The sequence below is a fragment of the Paramormyrops kingsleyae genome, chromosome 23 (assembly GCF_048594095.1).
Source record: "Paramormyrops kingsleyae isolate MSU_618 chromosome 23, PKINGS_0.4, whole genome shotgun sequence".
NCBI classification, from domain to species: Eukaryota; Metazoa; Chordata; class Actinopteri; order Osteoglossiformes; family Mormyridae; genus Paramormyrops; species Paramormyrops kingsleyae.
This window is the reverse complement of record NC_132819.1, coordinates 8,308,986-8,330,317: the sequence shown is the minus strand read 5'-3', so window position 1 is coordinate 8,330,317 and position 21,332 is coordinate 8,308,986. Positions and strand designations below refer to the sequence as shown.

General features: G+C 48.4%; 1 protein-coding gene across 2 annotated transcripts; it reads right to left on the bottom strand.

Annotated features, from left to right (window-relative positions):
• Nucleotides 1-85: 85 nt before the first annotated feature.
• On the bottom strand, nucleotides 86-21,231 carry tinagl1 (tubulointerstitial nephritis antigen-like 1). 2 transcript variants are annotated; one of them, XM_023832042.2, is made up of 12 exons: nucleotides 21,004-21,227; nucleotides 16,890-17,197; nucleotides 14,290-14,356; nucleotides 8,543-8,635; nucleotides 8,152-8,266; nucleotides 6,828-6,951; nucleotides 6,452-6,602; nucleotides 6,158-6,344; nucleotides 5,709-5,754; nucleotides 4,994-5,117; nucleotides 2,323-2,368; nucleotides 86-1,685 (listed from the first exon to the last, which is right to left on the bottom strand). In XM_023832042.2, the coding sequence occupies exons 2-12, from the start codon at nucleotides 17,188-17,190 to the stop codon at nucleotides 1,539-1,541; spliced, it is 1,401 nt and encodes a 466-aa protein (XP_023687810.1). In that variant the 5' UTR covers nucleotides 17,191-17,197; nucleotides 21,004-21,227; the 3' UTR covers nucleotides 86-1,538. The 2 variants fall into 2 exon arrangements, with proteins under 2 accessions (XP_023687810.1, XP_072562242.1); XM_072706141.1 differs by lacking the exon at nucleotides 4,994-5,117 and having other exon boundaries at nucleotides 21,004-21,231.
• Between the last annotated feature and the right edge of the window lie 101 nt (nucleotides 21,232-21,332).

Genomic DNA, 21,332 nt, shown 5'->3' with positions numbered 1-21,332 from the left:
CTCAGCCAGATGGAAACTCCAGAGCCCTTAAAACACTACAGTATAACGAAAACAACCATAACAAATAACTAGGAATAACATGATATATAGACAAATAAATATATTAAGGCTGTAATACAATAGCATTTAAACTTCGACCTCTGGAAGCCAAACCCAGAGATTATTCTTGTGTGGCATCTAGGCAGACAGACCTACAAGGTCTGGCTTCGATATGAAGGCATCTTAACAGGTAGTGCTACTCAAGCAGAAGGTGGCGTAGATCAGAAAAAAAAGTCCAAATTTGTTTTTGCAGTAAAAGCACCTTTAGAGTTACAAAGGAGGAGCTTTCCGGAAGGCAGATTAAATGCACTGATACTGGTGTTTATGCGCCACTAACAGGTTTTCATCTCGGACCAGCTTTAGTTAATTTGTCCATTTTTCTAGTGGTGACAAAAATAATATCCCATCCATCCATCCATCCATCCATCTTCCAGGTGATTACTCTGGGCAGGATCATGGAGTATATAAATAATATTATATTTCATAAATATTTGTATGCTTGCATTAGAAATGATATATTCTGTATGTTCTTATTTCATTGTGCAGTACAGATAACTGTGCATGTCTGTGTGTAATACAGCAGTCAGAATTTTAAAAATTGGATCAACGTTACATGCGAGTTAATGTTGGCAACCCCAATATAGAAAACATATATTTTAGGCATAATCATCTATCTTCTGTCCAGAGACACATTTCTAAAGCACAAATGCTATCAAATATCAATATATTTATATTAGGAGTGTCTTATGAATTAAGTTGTTTTAGTGGTGCAATGTTTAGTGCCACAATTCCTTGGTTGACGCATTAATGGACCAATATGCAAATGTCTGCATGTATTTTGCTGAGATGGACATTCTGAAATGAGAGCCGGCATATGGGTTAGGGCTGCCTATTGGATTTTAGATCCGTACGCTTGCCATCTGATAGGATACAGTCCTCCAAAATCTGTATCTGCACAGCTGGAATGTAACGTACTAATGTTTTGGCCAGTAGGTGTCATGGAGCGACAGGGAGAAATCCAGTGAATGAGTTATGAACAAACAGTGAGCAAATGTTAAGGCCTTAGGCGACTCGCACAGAGTACTATTGACACACAGTGTTCAGGTTAGTTCTTGCTGATGCTTCCTACAGTGTTTGCTTGCTGGCTTTTCAGCTCCAGCCTACATACTGCCTACAACCCAAAAAAAGAAAAAAAATATATATAACAAGAATAAAAAGGGGAGACTACAGGGACTCCCACTAAAGAGGATCAGGTCGGAAGAGTTTTGTTGCCCGTTTTTGCTTTGATTGTAATACAATTAAAAAAAAGTGTCCACAAGGTAAAAGTGTGTGATCTTTGGCAGAGTGAATCCTGAGCAGTTTATTGGTGAGTCCTCAAGTCGTCAGGTTGATTGACAGCAGATTGTGCACGGGCAGCTGTAAGGCATGTGCACATAAATGTTGCACTGAGCGTGGCGATGGCAACGCCATGGTCGGACCAGCAGGGGGTACTGTTGGCGCTAATGGTGGTGGTTGTGCATGTCCTCCATGGTGACACGGCCCCACACGCCGATCACAAAGGCCTCGATCTGGCACTCGTTCTTCCCACGTGCGATGCGGAAGAAGCCATTCTCACCCCAGGTCTTTCCCCAAGAGTTGGCAGCAATCTGTTTGGGGGAAATGAGGGGGACACTAAAAAAAACTGCACTAGGGGATCAAGGGATAAGTACTTGTGGCCAGTAGGATATAGGTTCAAGACCCAAAAAGACCTTAATAATAACTGCCTACCCTAACAATGACTGAAACAGAAAGTCATGCTAAACAAAAAGGAGGAGTCTAATCTAGGCCCCAGTGGATTGTGGGATTCTGGTGGTATTTTGATTTGTAACCAATAAGCCTGGAGTACGTGTTATACTAAAAGACTCATGACATAGTAAATATTACAACAACAATTAAAATGATCATTCATTGTCATGTTGTATTTTGTCACACACAACTGCATGCATTATGAAACAGATTTAGGTGGCATATTTTGACGAATTTCTTAAATATAGTTTTATTTTTTATTTGACAGGAGGTGAGTTATGTGTAGAACAGAAGCTAGACACACCTGGTTCTTAAGGCTGTAGGGTGTGTTTCTTTCAAAGCACTCTGCTCTGAAGTGGTTTGCGAAGCCAGTGTTCAGCCACTAAGTCGCCTTGCCTAGCCCTGACTGAAGTGTAAATCAGCCGCTAATTAAAGCAGATCCTGAAAGCGCCTGGAACATTCCGGTGTGTCGGAGTAGGCTTTGCACTTGTCGCTTACCCAGTACTTCTGTGGGTGCCCATTGTAATCCGTCTCCTCTCCCCATCTGAAAAGCAAACAGGGTGGGAGAGTCAGTACATACACGAGCTCAGATTCCACTGCGTAACCAGGCCAGCATCCACGACATGCTGCTTATTCCATTACGGACACATCCCATGGTCCTATGACCTTATGACCTGTATTTTGAAACGGCTGCTTTCTAATTGTAGCCTCATTACTGTCACCTCAGTGGCCACTGAGCATCCAGACTGTGTTTTTGTTGTATCCCTGTGCGCTGGCTTCGTTCCATAAACACACAGCGCGCCACAGCCCAGCAGAACAATGGTCTCTGCTCTGCCAACCTGTTTTGAGAAACACACTTTCCGGATGGTATCTCTACTTATGTCGTGTGCGGTTATGGAATGCTGGGTAATAAGCCTGACCTGCCAGGGCAGCGCTCCTCACCACAAAGTGCAGGTACCCACCCCTCTCACGTCACCACCGTCCTGCACGCCAAACACGGTTTCAGGGTAAACAACGAGCCGGCAATGACAATAGTTGTACAAACAACATGGGCCACAGAACAAAGAGGAGAAAAATGTCCGCGAGATCTGTGAGGGCTGAGGTTTTAGCCAAGCTGGTTACATGAGAGTGCACTGCTGCAGTCTCACACCTAGAGACCCTTGAACCCCGGAGCATAGGTCACCAATGCCCCATGATCTCTGCCATGTCCCTTCAGATGCATCACGTCAGGGACAGCATCGATGGGGAAGACTGTCTCCACTCCCCCAGTTCCCACACACTGTCTCCACTCCCCCAGGCCCCCAGCTTAACTAGCCACAGAGCGGAGGGATTTTCTCTGTGCAAACATGGCTGCTGCTGAATTACATGTAACCCCCCCCCCCCCCTCCCGGCCAGCCCCCCCCAGGCCTTGCCTTTGCAGTCCAAAGAGGCGGAAGAACAGCAGAGTCAGCGTGGACATTGTGGAGGAACACAGGATTCACGGATCCAGGCTGGGATACAATCGCTCTCACACACATGAACCCGCAAAAGACATTGACAAGATAGACAGACATCCGGAGTCACACAATTCACACTCATGGGAACAGAATCAACAGACACAGACGTATCATACACACAGGAAGAATTCATAGGACACACATCTATTTGAATGAACAAAAAATACAGACACACACCTTTAGTCACATATAGTGCATATTTAGGCACTATGACACACATAAATACACTTGGAGAACTGGTCACACAACACATAAAAACGTCAACGTTCTATAACTACACGTCCCATGACAGCCATCAGTATCAGTCAAAATTTCGTAATAGGCCTTCTGACAGTAATTCTCTGCAGGCCTGCCTGTGCAAACTCAGCTTGGCTTACATTCTGCCTACAGTCTATATCCTGTCCAGAAACAGCGAGAATGTCCAAAGAACATCCCAAGTCAGGCCGTGCCCCACGTTAATGCCGAAAATAAACTTTCCTCTTGTCTCCATAGCAGAAAAACACAGAATACTGTGGTTAGCGTTAAAATAAATGAAGCCCTGCATTTTGCATTGATGCCATAAGGGGCAGTGGTGTTACAGAAAATGGCAGCAGGGAACATGAACCTGCAAGTGGCAGGCGGTTAGCGCTGCTTGCTAACTGCCCTGCTGGCTGATCCTATCTGCGGCAGGTTCATACCTGCACAGAAGGCAGAGTGCACAGTGGCAGCCATCGCCATGTCCCTGCCCATCTACTGCATCCCGCTCATGGAACAAAAGCCGCCCAGCTACACAAGGCGCAACCAGACTGCCAGATTTTAAAATAGCCCAGTGTTTACTGTAGATAGTAAGTCAGACACATGCTTTTCCCAACTACAGGCATGGAATCTTGAGCAGCCCCACCCCACCCCAGCCTGCCCCGCCCCGGCCTGCCCCGCCCCGGCCTGCCCCAACCCACACCCTCTCGCCAGCAGGGCAGAAACATCTGAGACGGGATCAACATGGATAGGTTGCCTGTGCTGGGCAGTGGAGATGGTATGGTGTGGTGTGGGGGTGGTGAGTGAGAAGGAAGCTGGTAGGGGGGGGGGATGGATGACATGTATAGAGGAGGGGTGGGGGCCATATCCAGGTGTGGAGTCTGTCTGCGGGCATTCTTGTGGTTGCCATTAACTGTGTCGGCACTCCAAAGGTGTGTGAAGAGCATTTTCAACTGTCTGCTGCTCAGGCCGACTCACGCTTTGATCTGTGTGTGTGTGTGTCTGTGTTTGTGTGCCTATGTGTGTGTGTGTGCCTGTTTGATTGCAGTGTTTGTGCATAAGGGGGAATGAGGGGTAAGGTTCATTTACATGTATACATGTGTGAGTTTGCGTGTTTCTGTGCCTGTTTGTGTGTGGGTTTGGGCATCAAGAGAACAAAGAACACAGACCACAAGAGAAACTGACCCCAGCCTGGAATGCCAGTCTGCAGCATCCATCACTAGTGCTGCACCAACTGCACAACCATAGCTATGGGGTCAGGACTGGTGGCCAGTAGGATCTAGGTTCTAGTCCCAGTAATGCCCAAATAAAGTACATATACACTGTATGAAATCTGAATAGCTCTGCTGTAACATTGACTGAAGCTGAAAGTTATGTTAGTCAAAGCAGTGGAGTCTCAACCAGGCCCAAGTAGATAGTGGGATTATTTCGGTTTGTACCCTGTGATCCTGACGGAGTGCGTGTTATGCTTGCGGAAGTGCGCTGGCTTGTGGGAGTTGACATCTTTGTGCTGGTAGATTCCAGACTTGTAGACAAAAAAGTCCTCGTGCACCTCCATGATGGCTGTGAGCAGGGCAACAGTGAGAGAGACACACGATCAACCTTACGTGACTGTCTGAGACTCCTACGTAAGCAGAGCAGCTAGATTTATGATTACTGATCATAGTTCTCCTACAACCGGGCCCTCGGGCACACGGCTCCAAACCTCACCTACCATGAACTGTGCAGAAAGCTTAGCAATGTCAGAAATGATTCACATAATGTTAAACCTACATTACAATTCTCAAGTCAGATTTTCTATCCCAAAATTCACTCATTTACAAAACATATGAAGGCGGGACTGGATCACGTCCCCCAGATCACGCTGCTAGGCGTAATACTCAGGATAGAAGGCTTATGGAGATCCAGCCCCCCCCCCCCCCCCCCGTATCTGAGGGGCGCACACGACTCCTGGGAATCTCTTGAGATGGGGTTAAAGGGGCACAAGGGTGACATGGGAATCGTGACCTCTTGAGGTCAAGGGTCACATTCCATCAGAAGAACTGGAGATGTTTGGGAAGGCCCTAATCTTTTACTAACCGAAACCCCTGTCATTAACTGGCGCTAAATATTAGCTTCCATACATGTGATATACACAGGTAATCAAATAGTTACCTTGTACTGGTCCGTTATCCATGATCTCCTTCATGATCTCCTTCTCCTTTGTGAATGAAAAGTATATAAACAGAGAGGATTTGATTACCAGGAAGGTGGGCTTAATTTGCAGAATGTAATTAAGTCTGCATATAGAAATCAGAAACGCTTATCAGTCTGTCTGCACAGTTGTCTCCTGAAAAATCGTCAACGGATGTTACAGTTCTTACTTTCCTCAGTATATATCAGTTTCAGTGCTAAGAAGCCTTGGTGCTGGCCGTTAAGCAGGGGAATGCAGTGCGTTATATAAACCCTGAGAAGTCCATAAGCCACATAAATCAGCAGTACCCAGAATACTTTTTATGAGAACACAAGCTAGACGGCGATTCCATTGGCGGGTGGAGTGCAGGACGAGATGCAGGCGTCATGAATATCCTATGAGAAGCCCATTAAAAGGCGAAAGGACTTACACTGGTGGCAAGCCGGTATGGGGGTGTGGACTGGTAGATGTCGTTATGGTAACTGTACGTGTTGGGGCAGTGGGCGGTGGCCTGGCGTTTGCCCCGCCCCACCGATCGGCTGTGCATCATGCATCGGCTGACCTCCGCGGGGATGTGCTGGGGCGGTGAGAATGGGTAGCACTCCTGTGTCACTATCCTGGGATGGGAGGAGGAGGGGCGGGGGGGGGGCAGGGGGTTAGCATGAGGAGGGAGCCCCCAACGTGTTTTCCCGTGACACTGTGCCACAGCAGAAGGTCTCCTTACCCCCTGCGGCGCAGGTACCACCAGGCCCCGTCGATGCGGCCCCCCGCACAGCCCCCCTGGTTACGAGTGTCGCAGGAAATGAGGTTCTGGGGTGACAGCTGAGGGGTCATGTGACCCATGGACTGGATGGAGATTCGGTCGGAGGCTACAGCTGGGGTGGGGAGTGAGGGGAGAGATTATGAGGGGGGGGGGGACAAAAAAGAGGAGAAAAGATAAGGAGTAGAGACAGATAAGACCATGGACTGCAGAATGGGGGGGGGGGACAACTGTCTATAGTTGATACTTAAAGTCCCCCTTGTTCATATGCATTCCGTGTATGTATGTGTGTGTGTGTGTGGGGGGAGGGGGGGCAGGGGGACACCACACTGTTGCTTACCCGCAGTAGAGAAGGCCCAGGAAGCTGCACAGTTGCCCTGATCCAGCGGCTCGTGGATTTTGCCGGGCCAGTTCTGGCTGGCGTTGAAGTAGCGCGGGAGGTGGTCAGTGCCGTCCATTTTCACCTGAAAGGGCCAGAAGGTTCACTGAGCGCTGAGCAGGCATTCTGCACAGCACAGGCCAGCACCTACATCGACGGTATCAGTGGCCCATGGGGCTTACAGTGGGCGGATCGAACCAACGGCATGACATCACCAATGGGGTGGAGCCACATTACGGTAATAGCCCTTTAGCCTTAATGTTATGTCTCATAATTGTCACGCCTGAGGAAACGATTTAAACTAAGGACATCCAGAGCAAGCCAGGGATTAAGCCTCAGGGATTAAGCTGGGGAGACTGAGTGTGGAAAATATGGGAAAATGTTCCCTGAATAGGTGCTGATGGGCTAACATCCCAGCGTGTTTATTGTCTTTAATTTCACCGTGACAAGCGTCGCCTAAAAACTCGAAAGGAATGCAGCCACCTGGCACACTGTTAGCGCTTGTGAACCGTTTTAAGTCCCCGTCAAGGCAACACTTGACCTCTGGAAAGGGGTCAGCATTTGCACTGTAATTAAAGCTCCAAGCGCTGACTCAGGCCTGCCTGCTGTGCATTTGACGGTGACCCACTCCGGTGTCCCGGGGCGGAGGGGCACGTCACCCACGATGCGAACAGAAAACGGGGTTTGCTGGGTGCGGGACTGGACACGTGCGGGAATGTGGGGGCCTGTCCTCAGGTGAGGAGTCACTGCTACACCTGAAGCACACTGACTTTACGATAACACGTTACGCAATCTGTCTGCATAGCATCATTGTCTCTGACACACAGTGAAACAGCCCGAAAGCCTGCATTAACAATGCCCGCAGGACGTAAACAATTAGCTTGACACTATGGAAGTTTAATAAAGAAATGGCTCAAGTCTACTAGCCTGATAGCACTCTGTGTTCCTTGAATGTCTTGTTAGGTTCTTGCTCTTTGGAAGGTGTTGTTTATTGTGCATTTCCTGCTCCAGTCCTGCTTATCTGCGCATTCACTGGAAGTTCAGCCTAGCTGCCCTTACGCCTAGTCGACTCCCCGACAGCTGTGTGTTTGTAACATGCTATTTGCCTCACTTGTATGTGACTTTGGACAAAAGCGTGTGCTAAATAAAATAAACAGAAAAGTAAACACAATGCACAAAACAGCCATGTGAGACACTAAGCTGGCCACTCACTGTACTGTGTAACTGACTATCGTGACAGAGCTCATGTTTTTTTTTAGCATTTTGGGTCATCCTGGAACCTCACCTGGATCTCATTCATGGTCATGATAGTCCGGGACGGCCACTGGGTGCCAAGGCGGTACCGCATTCCCTCATCCAGTGTCATGCCCCAGAACTGGCTGTAGTTCCCTGCCCTCCAGCTAGGGGGCGACAGAGAAGCGATTCAGTAACACACTAGCAAGCAAGGTGTATCACAGAACTCCATGTCTACAGAGTGTGTGGTTATAAATGTTATACAGTTGGCATTGTATTGACTTATAGGTTACTGGGTCTTCGGTGTCACTGTCTATGAGTCACAGGGAATCACTATCTTATTATATTTCATTGTATTTATTTCAGTGTGTCTCTCTGTACGTCTTTTTGCATCTCTGTGAGTCTCAGTGCCTCTTACAGCGTCGCCAGTGTGTGACTCTTACCCATAATTCCCCCGGTTAATGTGCTGGATCATGTCGTTCTCGATCAGGCAGGCGTGTTCCTCGCATTCCCAGCGGCCGGTGGACGCGCACGTACTGATGTGGAGCAGAGTGACAGACAGGCCAGAGAAAGTTTGTATTCTGCAAGGACTGTGCTTTCCCGTCAGACTCCGAAAACAAATATTTAAAATATGCTGCTTACGGCACAGAGCAGAAGGTCAGAGGAAACAATGAAAGACAAACAGAGAGGAAAGAGTAAAAGACTCTGCTAAAGGCAGATATGAGGGAAAAGCGGAGAGCTGCACTTGGGCATGGAGACAGGAGGATAACACTTGGCATGACATAAGGAAGGAGGGGAGAGGGAGAGGGAGAGAGAGAGAGGGAGCTCGAAGAAGTGAAACAAACATTAGCCTTTTAAGGATGTACAGCTGAAAAACATCCATTTTTAGTCACAGGAACTGGGACGCGAACACTAGCCAGCCTGCTGAAAAAGACACAGGCAGATATATCCAATGATCCTTTTTATATGCCATTTATCTGTGATCCCCAAAAAACATTCCTGCTGTTTTTCTGTGATGAGTGTCCCTTTGCCAGCGGAATGGCCTGTAAGGGTGAGATTGCCGTGCTGCACCACAGAGTGGCTCCTGCTTCAGGATGTGATACTGGTGACAAACATTAACACACAGGATCAGATGATCCCCCATCGGCCGCCTCTAGAGACAGAATTCAATGTGTCTATAGCTGTGGAATCTTCAGGCTAATTTAACAGCAGACAGAGTGGCATTGTGGGGCTGCTGTTTCCTCTCACTTCTAGAGCTGGGGGTTCGAATCCAAGATGAATCTTCTCACCAAACTGAACTTTGGGGCACCACAAACCTGTACTTGTGTAAAGGTCCACTTTTTTGCTGGGCTGGACAAAAACATCTGGTTATAAATGAAAGCTTGTGCATTTTTCTTGCTATTTTAGGCATATAGGATGCTCCAGTCCCCCCTAAGAAAACTTGAACGATTTGTTTTTTCTTGTTTCAGCTAAAAAGTGCATTAGTTGACATTCCTCCCCAAACTCATGCGCACGGACACACTTATGCTGAGCGAGAGTCACAGAAAGCTGGAGATGCTTTTGATGGAGAGGAACTGCAGACCCCAATCCCTGAGGCCCCATTTCTATGAACCTGGGAGAATTTGGGAAGGTGAGGCTTCAGTTTCAGAGACTCAAAAGAGGCATAAATTCACGTGCATCGGAAAACACTCTCTCTTAACCACCCCCAAGTGTGTCCTGCAGCAGTATGCAGCCAGTCATATTTCAAATTCTCTGTCATAATAATTACGAGATCCTCAACAGAAATGAAGGAAGAAATATAGAAAAACTCTTACTTCTTGTTACATAATAGTGCCCACAGGAAACACATCACTGTCTCCGGAGAGGAACTACAGCGCATGTTTTTAGCCAAAGGGGACTCGTATACTGATGGATGTCATGCTTACATGTTAAATGCATGCACCTCCATCCTGTGATTCGAACATGTAACATTCTGTCCTTCCTTATAATGTAATATACAGTGGTACCTCAGAACTCAAAATTAATCAGTTCAGAACTCTGGATCGAATCCTAAAAAGTTCGAGTTCTGATCGAATTTTCCCCATAAGAAATAATGGAAAATTACACCGAAATATGTTTTTTTTAAGCATTTAAACACAAAATGAACCGGACAAAACAAGAAAAGCATATACTGTACTAAACACATCTAAGCAAATTTATCAAAACAGTAATTTTAAAAGTAAGAAAATAAATGTATCCAAACCATGTGTAAAGTTAAAGAAAATAAACAATGTGTCATGCCCCGATCAACTGCTCCTTCCGTGTGCCACGCCCCCTCATTAACCCCATTTGGAATCCCCATGTGATCAGCTGTTTCTGGTTGTTGTCATTAGTCCTCTGCATTTAGTCCGTGTTTCAGTTTGTTTCCCCAGCCCGGTCATTGTATTGTCCGTCTGCGTTTTGCCTGCCTTACCTGTAATTAAACCCCGTATTCCCCGATACCCTGACGTCTGCGCTTTTGTCTCTGTTCCGTCCCCGCTCGGCACGACAATATTATTATAATTAAATGTATTAATGGTTTATTATTAATATTAAAATAATTAATAAGGATTCTTTATTTTAAAATGTATTTTATAATATAATAATAATTACTGTTACTGTCTATCATTGTCTAAATGTATTTTTACTGTCTAAATATATGTATTCAGCTAGTGTAAACATGCATGACGCTATCACAGCCAATGCGAGGCTGACACTGAAGCGTTACCCTATGTTTCCGCTGAGAGACGTGCCGCGTGACTCATTTCCCTGCGCGTACAAGTTATCTTAGGTTGGCGTTCACGGTTTGACTTCTGAGATTCAGATTGATTTCTAGGTAATTTTTTTTCGAACTGGTTCATTCGACTTTTAAGAAATTCGAGTTCTAATGAGTTCGAGAACTGAGGTACCACTGTATATGCATTTCAAGAAAATGCATAAAATATTAGGATTCTGTGAAGAGGTGCTCCGTACTGAAGGTGGCACTGCAGTGTGCAGGTTCTCATCGCTAAAGCAGACTGAAACAGCCTGCAGGTTCTGCCTGTCTGCATATATCTGCCTTATAGACCAGCACAACACAGCACAGCAAGATTAAATCAAGGTCACAATCTTTCCTCCTTATCGAACATGGAGACGCAAACACACAAAGATATTCAGCTGCAAGCAGACTCGGGAGCTCAGCTCAACACCCGCCTGTGGGAAACTTGCATATAATCAACTGAAAAACAAAAGCAAGTTCCCAAAACTCACTCAGTCAATTTTTTTTTTATTGTTTTTGAGATGAGACCGCCAATGATCTAAAGTCAGGCTTACGCATCATATGTAGCAGTATCAGGAACCAAAACTCACTCAGTCCTCATGTGATCCAATGACAAACTTTCAATAAATTTCCAAAGCTCACTGAATCTACAGAAACTTTCCCGAGGACATATCTTGTGGACTGAGTGAGTTTTGGAAATTTAGTCTTCAATTCAGTTTATGTCTTCAGTATACAGGGGGGGGGCCCGTTTGTAGCAGCTAAGTCAAGGTCGGCTCCTCTGCCTGCTGTGGGAACATGGGGAACACTGGCACTCTGACTGGTATCTCTATACTGCCCACATTGTCTAAGTAGGTGTATTGATGTATACAGATGTCTGTCCTGTGATGGGCTAGCATCCTGTCCAAGGTGTACCCCAGCCTCATGCCTTTTGCAGCATTGGACAGGCTACAGGGGCCCCATGACCCTCTCCTGGATAAGCAGGTGGAAGATGGATAGGTGGATGGATGGATGGACCATTCTGTCGTTGAGGTGCTGAGAAATTATGAATTTTCCTATATAACTGGAGAATTGTTGTCAAGGTGTTGAAGTACTTCGGAGAAACTCTTCAAGAACTGTTGAGTCATTGGTGATTTTTTTAGGCCATTCTTCAAACTATTTCTAGGTAAATTCCTGAAGTGTTGCGTTGACCTCACATTTTGGCCGATCTTGTGGTCAGTTTAGTCTTGCTCTGAGGACATGTACGCGCGACGGCAACATGTGCAGGGAAGCGATAAGAACTGGGAGATTAGACCGGGCTGAGGGCAGATGAGGGGCAGCGCAAGTGGAAGGATGTGGAAGTACAGTATAATGATGACAAACCGGCATTTCCCAGAAAAAAAGCAACTTAAGAATGTATATAACTGGGAAGTGGATGTAAGGGTCAGAAAGATCAGGGCTGTCTGTGTACACAAGTGCAATATTTGCAATAGGGTGTAGGTGGTGTGTGTGTGTGGGGGGGGGGTAATAAGGGAAAGCACAGGGCAAGGTGTTTGTGTTCCCTTCTGTGGGCCCTTGTTGTTTGGGCTGGTTGCCGAAAATAAAGGGGCGGAGATGTTCCTCAGATCCAGTTCTAGGTTTTTCTCAGCGGGGCTATTTTTACCAATCAGGGTGGGTCTTTGTGTTCACCCTGTACTGAGCTCTCTCTGGGGGGGGGGGGGTTACTGCACAAAGGCAGGGACGTGTAAGGATAATGGAAACACCCCCCCCCCCCCCCCCCACACACACACACACACACACACACACACATTTCAGAACCCTTAAAGGAATCTTCAAACGGCCCCCTTAATGCACTGACATGTCAGGAGAGAGTCCCAGAATACACATCACTGAAGTGAGAATGACCAGTGACGCACAGGTTAGGAATCTCCTCACATTCCCCGGATGACAGAACAAACACTGCCTGTTTTCCGCCCAGCCTCTCCAAGACAGAATCCCAAAGGACGAGGTAGGAAGATCAGGGAACATTACAAAGTTCAAGGAAGTCCAGCGGCTCACAATGTAGATGGCACATGCATACCTCAAGGGTACCTCCATTCTCTGGGATTCTGAGGGGGATTGTGTTATACCGTCGTGGATATTTCACTCATTAAACCTGACTGGCTTCGCCCTGTTGCAAGTTTAATTTCAACTTGTACAGAGCCTGAAGTTCAGCTCAAACCAATGCAGGGGTCGTTATCTGAAAGTAAATTTGCTTGTGCTGTTTTTCCAGGGTAATGTGTAGGTGATGTGAGCAAGGCTATTTTACATTTTACTTATTTAGCTGCCGCTTGTCATACATAAAAAAAGCAGGGTCAGACAGTCCTTGGAGCAGTAAAAGTTAAAAGCTTTAACAGCTTCGTTCAAAGGTCCAATGGCAGAATCATTCTCCAAATGACGGCATTTAAATCAGCAACCTTCTGATTACAGGTACAGAGAGGAAGCAAAGAAACACTAGTTGGGTGCCATGATTAAAACAAACCTGCCCGCCATTATGAACGCACAATGGTATATTCCAAAAGTGCAGTGCCCCCCTCGCTCTACAGTGACTGTGGTCATTTGCAAACGGCGGCCGATATCGGGAACACACCGTGAGACCAGAAGCAAATTGCAGACATCCCACCTTAGGGATATTGATTTCAGAGAGTCAAATCAGGGGCATCTGGGAGGGTGGGGGGTGCAGGCCAGTGCTTGGTTGGTATTACGGTAAATCCGTAAATATATTGCCGACTGGGGTGGGGTCGGATGGGGGGGCAAAATTTGCTGACCGCGGCTAGATAGTTGTAAAATTTGGGGTGAGGTTGCAGCGGTAAAACTTGTTACCGGCTAATTTTACCACCACTGAACAGAGGAACGACAGATTTCCGGAACACTGCGCGTCATTTGCAGTGTCAGGGAGCTGCTGCAAATTTGCGGGAGACTCTCTGAACTGGGAGAGGTGGGATGTCTGATATTGCCCATTTGAAACACCTAAAGTCTTCTTCGAACTGACTATTGGATTATTGCACATTACAGTAATATTGTTCCTAGGGGATATTCATGGGGGGGGGGGGGGGGGGTGTCCAGGCTACAGGCTTCAGATAAACACAGGGTGTGGGATATGCATTTGTTCTGGGCCATGACCCAAATGCAAGCTGCCTCACTTCCTGGCTGTTAACACGAACCCGTAACAGGATGCTATGAATTTCTGGGCCGTGGGTTGCTGATTGCCAGGAATGCGAAGGGTTCTGTACTCCATCCAACTGAAGTTCTGCTCTAAGCCCTGCGCCAAGCTTGCCGACCCCGTGGTTGTATGGTGTGTCTCCTCTCCTCCGAGGGGGTGAAACCCTCATCGCCATAAACGTGTGTCCCAGTGAAACACAAGCGCAGACAGGTGTGGGCAGCCATCGGGACACTCACCACAGGTTGCAGTTCTCTCTGTATGTGGCCCCAGAGTGGAATTTGTGTCCATTTCGTTCACAGGCACCTGCGAAGGATGGAGGTCATTATCAGCTGAATCAGTGCTGTGACGTGGACCTACAGCTTCAGTAGGCAGCCTTTCTGAAGGGGGGGGGGGGGGTGGGGGGGGGGCAGGGGCACCGTAAAGGGGGTGAAAATTCAGATGATGAAAGGGACTCTAAAACATCTGCAACATAATTGGATTGGTCTGGTATATCACTGGTGTAAGATGGGAGACCATTTCATTGTAAAGTTTGGCAGTCCGTAATATAGATTATTATTATTATTATTATTATTATTATTATTATTATTATTCTGGGATATTCCCATGGCGAAGGCCAAGACATTAGGACAAGTTTAAAAATGTGAAAGAAATTTCCGGACTAGGTGGCCTGTGTTTATTATTGTGGTTGTTTGCAGCGTGTTTGGGTGTAAATGTAATTTTGTAGGCTTTTGTGTAGCGTGTGGGATGACACCTGTGCAGGAAAGAACAATGCTTTGTATAATGCGGCAGCAACTTGGTGTTTGATTTCTTCCTGTGTTGTTTGTGGAATAAGGTTATTCGTGATGATGGACGTCACTGATCTGCAGTTCCTTGTTCTGTGATCTGGCGTATTCCTGTATGAATGCTGTGTGCAATTTTTGCCTGTCTGTGTCTCGTTGTGTTACAGTATAATAGGTAGGCATGATGAATGCATGTCTGTTTCATGCGCTGATGTTTTTTTCCGTTTCAGTAGTCAGGTGTCGACGAGCCCTAAATCATCCTCAGACGGTTGGGTCTGATGTCCTGACCCACTACTCAGTTGAGCAGCCATTGCGGTAGCCATACTTGGGTCGGTGCTGCTTTTGCCACCATTGGTTTTCACCATTTTTCACCTGCAGACCTCAGCCTAATCTACAGATACGGACCTTTTTATCCGAGTCAGCATGATTTTCATTTTGCTTTTTTAATCATATTTTTATCTCTCTGCCAAGGAAGGGTAGCCCTGTTAGCCTGTTAGCCTTCCCTCTCACTAGTAACACTGCCAGTAATCTAGTCACTCATCAAGGTAGCTAGATCAAAGAGAACTCTAAGGTAATTTATTTACTTCTAGAGCTAGTAAGTGTTAAGTTTGGTTGCCGGACTCAACGCTTCCTGGAAGTTGAGGATGTAAGCACTATGAGCGAGTTATTATTATTATCATTTAGATTAAAATTAATTAGTATTTCTAGTAGTGGCCCTGGGGAGGTGAGTGGGGTGATCTACTACATTTACGCAAAAATCAGGAATCTCTGTGCTTCACCTCTGTGTGTGGGGCAGAGAGAGAAAAACTGGCTCCCTGTGTGGGAGCAAAGGCGATGCTGCGCTAATCCCAGGCTGGAATGTCCACCTGACTGGGCCGCTTTCTGCTGGAGAAGCTCTCTGCTCCTGTCACACCTTAAACAGCTTCGTTTTCAGACACAGTACAGCCGGTGTCACACAGCAGCCACACACAGCGCCTGTGGTTTGCAGCACCCACTGTAAATACGCTCTTGGGGGGGAGGGGGGGCAAAAGTTGTCAACCGTAGGGAAGTCGGGGGGGGGGGGGGGCAACCACAGGTAATCTGAATCAGAAAACTGATACTACCTTAGAGGAAATTGGTTATGACTACACAGACACACGGAAAGGCAAAAATAGTTATCTATAAAAACAATTGTCAAATTGTCAAAGATGAACCCCATTTTGGGGGGAGGGGGGTCATTCTCCCTCAGTTTGAACACTTGACGGCACCTGAACATAACACACGGATAGCTGGATAATGGCAGGCAGGCAGAGCGCCCCCCGGTGGCCATGGGCCACCCCGTAGCTGACCGAAAACCACAGAACATGGCCACACAGTGTGGAAACAGGCCACATTAAAGCAGATCGGTGCTCTCCGTAAGTCGCGGGCAGCCAGCCCAGTTTAACCTTGCCTCTCCTTTCAGCTGTGTTACAGAATTTATTTATTCAATGGCTTATTTAATCCAAAGCATACTGTCACTCTCCAATTTGTTTTTAAGGTAAATTAATGCTCAAAGCTTCACCACAGGCCACAATGCTTGATTATCTTGGCATTTGGGCCTCCAGGCATACATATACAGGCTATACAGCATATACATTCCTATCATGGTATTTTTCCCAGAGTGCCCTGCTCTATAATCCCGTCATTGTGGCACCCGGAGAACTTGGGAGTCACACAGCCGAGATCCGATTCCAAAAAAGCAGAATGAAATTCAGGTATGGTCCCCCAGCGTACCTTACATTCTTTGCCCTGATGACCATTCATCCAGGAAATGCCCCCCCCCCCCGTTCGACCTCTCTTCCAGGGGCTTCATGCTTATGCAACACCTGCACCACAGGCCTCAGTTCAGAGCAGGGCTTTTTTTAGGGGGGCTCTTCCCCCCCACCCCCCAATACAAATAATGTGTTCGGGTTCATTCAGATTCATCCCCCCCCCCCAAGTAAAGGCTTAGCCCCATTGCCATAGATCTCTAGTGATGTCCCTGCCCCAGATCAGAACCCACTTCCCCATCAAGCCCCAGAACCCAGCCCCCAGCTTACCAATGATGGGGGCCTCGATCCCAAGGCAGTGTCCCCAGAAGTCAGGGCAGCAGTCGGACACGGTGCGGTTGCAGAAGAGGTCGCAATAGCAGATGGTGTCCAGGTACGGCACTGTGCACTGGTCATCTCTGCCTGGGCAGCAGCCCCCCCTCAGCTCGCAGTAGGAGCCGAATGGGTCGCGGATGCCGCTGCGGTGCAGGGGGCTGATCAGCTGCCGCTTCACACGGGGCATGCGCCTCGCTGTGCCCTCTTCTGCTACTAAGAGGAGTGTCGCGACCGTCAGCATCAGAATGGACCTCATTGTTCACCTGGACAGAGGGCAAGATGAAGAGAACAGAGAGTGTAGAATGGGCAGCAAAAAAGTGCATGAAAGAGAGGCTTATGGGAAAAAATTCCAGACAGGAAATCGTTGTCTCCACTATGCCACAGAAAATCAGCTGAACACTGACCGATTATTATTTTACAGGCCTAGACCACAAAGCACTGAGTGGGACAGGACCCAGGTGCCCGCAGGTTTCCCACCATGTGTGTACATAGAGCTCTCTCACAAAGGTATAATTACTATACCCAGGTGGCAAACAAAAAAATCCTGCTGGTATTTCTAAAATTATGGGCCAAACTTTACAGTGGTTTCCCAGCTTTGCTCCTAACAGCAATCTGCTCAGGTGACGCAGGTCAAGGCGTGAGCAAAGTGTGTAAAGCACAAACTTCTTGCCTTTCTGTGGGGGGGGGGACGACACTCTGTGACATGGAAGGGGAATAATGTCAAAAAAATTACCTTCTGCTGTCACATGTCATGCTGGAAAACGGGGGTGTTTCTTAATACCAAGAATGTGAAGATCGTACTGATGGTCTTGGCAAGACCGGTCTTGCTAACCTGCCTCCCAAGAGCATACTTGGGGTGCAATGAGTCATGGGATTGGTCTTGTTTTGGGTGGATACAACTGATGCATCCTTGATATTTGGGGCAGCGCAAGAAAGATATTCTGGGATTTTTACTGTCCTATGTGCTTCTGTTCTTAGTATTGAAACTGGTCTTCAGCCATGGCAGATGACATAAATTGGGTACGTGAGAACGCAAGTATCGTCAGGCCTGCAGTGTAATGTCTGACAGTGTAATTATGCCTGAATTATCCCTCTCACAGTAATTGGGACTCTCGCCGGTAAAGGTTTCTGCAGGCACTCGATGGGATTGCCTCACCTGTACCGGCCGGGACTGTCCGTAACACGCAGGCACTCGATGGGATTGCCTCACCTGTACCGGCCGGGACTGACCGTAACACGCAGGCACTCGATGGGATTGCCTCACCTGTACCGGCCGGGACTGACCGTAACACGCAGGCACTCGATGGGATTGCCCCACCTGTACCACCCGGGACTGACCGTAACATGCAGGCACTCGATGGGATTGCCCCACCTGTACCGGCCGGGACTGACCGTAACAAGCAGGCACTCGATGGGATTGCCCCACCTGTACCGGCCGGGACTGACCGTAACACGCAGGCACTCGATGGGATTGCCCCACCTGTACCGGCCGGGACTGACCGTAACACGCAGGCACTCTGTGGGATTGCCCCACCTGTACCGGCCGGGACTGACCGTAACACGCAGGCACTCGTTGGGATTGCCCCACCTGTACCGGCCGGGACTGACCGTAACACGCAGGCACTCGATGAGATTGCCCCACCTGTACCGGCCGGGACTGACCGTAACACGCAGGCACTCGATGGGATTGCCCCACCTGTACCACCCGGGACTGACCGTAACACGCAGGCACTCGATGGGATTGCCCCACCTGTACCGGCCGGGACTGACCGTAACACGCAGGCACTCGATGTGATTGCCCCACCTGTACCGGCCGGGACTGACCGTAACACGCAGGCACTCGATGGGATTGCCCCACCTGTACCGGCCGGGACTGACCGTAACACGCAGGCACTCGATGGGATTGCCCCACCTGTACCGGCCGGGACTGACCGTAACACGCAGGCACTCGATGTGATTGCCCCACCTGTACCGGCCGGGACTGACCGTAACACGCAGGCACTCGATGGGATTGCCCCACCTGTACCGGCCGGGACTGACCGTAACACGCAGGCACTCGATGTGATTGCCCCACCTGTACCGGCCGGGACTGACCGTAACACGCAGGCACTCGATGGGATTGCCCCACCTGTACCACCCGGGACTGACTGTAACACGCAGGCACTCGATGGGATTGCCCCACCTGTACCGGCCGGGACTGACCGTAACACGCAGGCACTCGATGTGATTGGCCCACCTGTACCGGCCGGGACTGACCGTAACACGCAGGCACTCGATGGGATTGCCCCACCTGTACCGGCCGGGACTGACCGTAACACGCAGGCCTCTTGTGCCTGTCATGAGGTGTGGTTCTGGGTGACTGGGTCCGTATTCTGACACCCCATGTAATTGGATGGGTCAGACCCCCCCTGGACACTGTCTCTTGGGGTGTTATGTTGCTGCCTGGAGTGAGGCACTGACTAAGGGTCATATAGTTAGATTGATTATACAATTCCAATTGACCCCTCCTTTGTTAATAAATATGGGGGACAGTAATGATCCTTTATCATGCAGGTCATCCTGTGTGGCTGTGGCTTCAATCTGGGCTTCTACACATACACCAGCACACACACGCACACAGACAAAATGGTTAGAGCTATTTATCTGGGTAGTAGGTAGAGCTATGTGACGGGGGGGGGGGGGGGGAGGGGGGGTGATCAAAAGGAACCTGAGGACTATCTCAGACAGGTCAAGCCCTCAGCCTCCCGGTCTGGTGCTTCCAGAACAATGAGAGTCCGTCTCAGTCTCTATCTCGCTGTCCGTTTCCAAGTGGAAAAAAATGGTTTTGGAATAAACGGATATAAAATGGACATTATAACAGAACAGGGAAGACAGGATAAAAAAAGGTAAACACAACCGACACAACCAGCTCTGGACGGATGTTTGGGTTTGCATAAGAGTCAAACGTTAACAGAGAGTGTGGAACACGAGGAGCAGGTTAATGTGCGTAGTTACAGCTCACAGACTCCCCCTCTAAAATATTAACGGTGTCCCCAAAAACTTGGGAGTTTGGCCATTCCAAATAAATCTACACTAATTAGTATTAAATAGTGTGTTCTCACTCATTTTCATTCAAATCAGACCCCCCTCCCCCCATTTTAATAAATCTCTAGTGATGCTGATGGTACACACGGCTTCAGAATTCCTGAAACACTGAGCGGGATTCTTGTGGGCCACGACCACAAGCACACGACCACAAGCACACGACCACAAGCACACGACCACAAGCACATGTCCCTTTTATTCGCGTCGCCTCCTCACTATCCTCCAGACTGACACACCTGTTTATTCAGAGACCCTCTAGTCGCTGTGAGTCACATGCAGAGGCAGCATGGCTGAGGTATGTTCTGGAGAGGCTCGCTGCACTGGGCGCAAAGCTCTGCACACATCAGTGACCCTCGTCCCAGACGCAGAAACTGGGTAATTGTACTTCAGTTGCATGAATGACCTTATAGAATGATCTGCTTAAAGTCAGCTGTTAAGAAAGGTGCCAGATTGTAGAGTTCTTCTGGAAAGTTCTGCATGAAAGTAACAGCGGTGATCTGGAATCCTAGACTCCTTCAGGCACATGACAAACCAGGTGGCAGATGAGTAAACCGAGCCCTGCCTCTTTCTGGTGACTGATTTACCCGTCCTCCATGCGAAACCGGGAGTGACAGCCTGTCTGGATGTAGAAACAGGAGTGCCACCAGAGGCAGGTGTAACATTTCGTCTCAGACTGGCAGCAGAAATCTGAGGATCTGTACCAGCGCTGAAGTTTTCAGATGTGAATCCCAGCTTTTGGGTGGACACCTGCAGAGCAGGGCCCCCACCTGGAACCTCCACTGACACCTTCCCCGAGACAAGGCTGAGCTCCACCCCAAGCCTCGAACCCGGTGTTCGGGAGCTCAGCAGTCACACAATGCCCCAGTCAGAGCAGGGATTCTTATCAACAGCGGCCATGTGGAATTTGACCCGTGTGAAGCTGGACAGAGAGAGTGGCCGAGACCAGGATCAGGTGAAGTAAGAGAGGGGTAGAGTTTCTGCTTACCTTGAGGGATCGTGTGAATCCGCAGGCGCAGTAATCCGACAGGACAGTACAAAGTTCTGCGTGTGTTGTATCGCTGGTGGACAAGCTGTGCGGTAGCTGACAGTGACAGGCGCACAGGTGAAGGCTGGGACACTTAGTGCTCAGACACCTTCAGGCTTCCGCTGTGTCAGGCTCCGCATTGTTTGGTGGACCCAGAGTCTCCTGTCTATACGGGTGAAGGGAGGGTCCATGTCGACATCCCCTCCCACTAATCTCCCTCCCTCCCCCCCCCCCCCCCCCCCCCCCCCCTCTCTCTCTCTCTCTATTTCTCTCTCTCTCTCTCTCTCTCT

What these genes read in the sequence shown, in the direction of transcription:
- tinagl1 (XM_023832042.2), bottom strand. Translation starts at nt 17,190, where the DNA reads ATGAGGTCCATTCTGATGCTGACGGTCGCGACACTCCTCTTAGTAGCA. An exon ending in AGAGAGAACTGCAACCTGTG is followed by an intron (nt 8,636 to 14,289) that starts GTGAGTGTCCCG and finishes GCTCCACATCAG; the next exon opens with TACGTGCGCGTCCACCGGCC. An exon ending in CATACCGGCTTGCCACCAGT is followed by an intron (nt 5,755 to 6,157) that starts GTAAGTCCTTTC and finishes TCATTCACAAAG; the next exon opens with GAGAAGGAGATCATGAAGGA.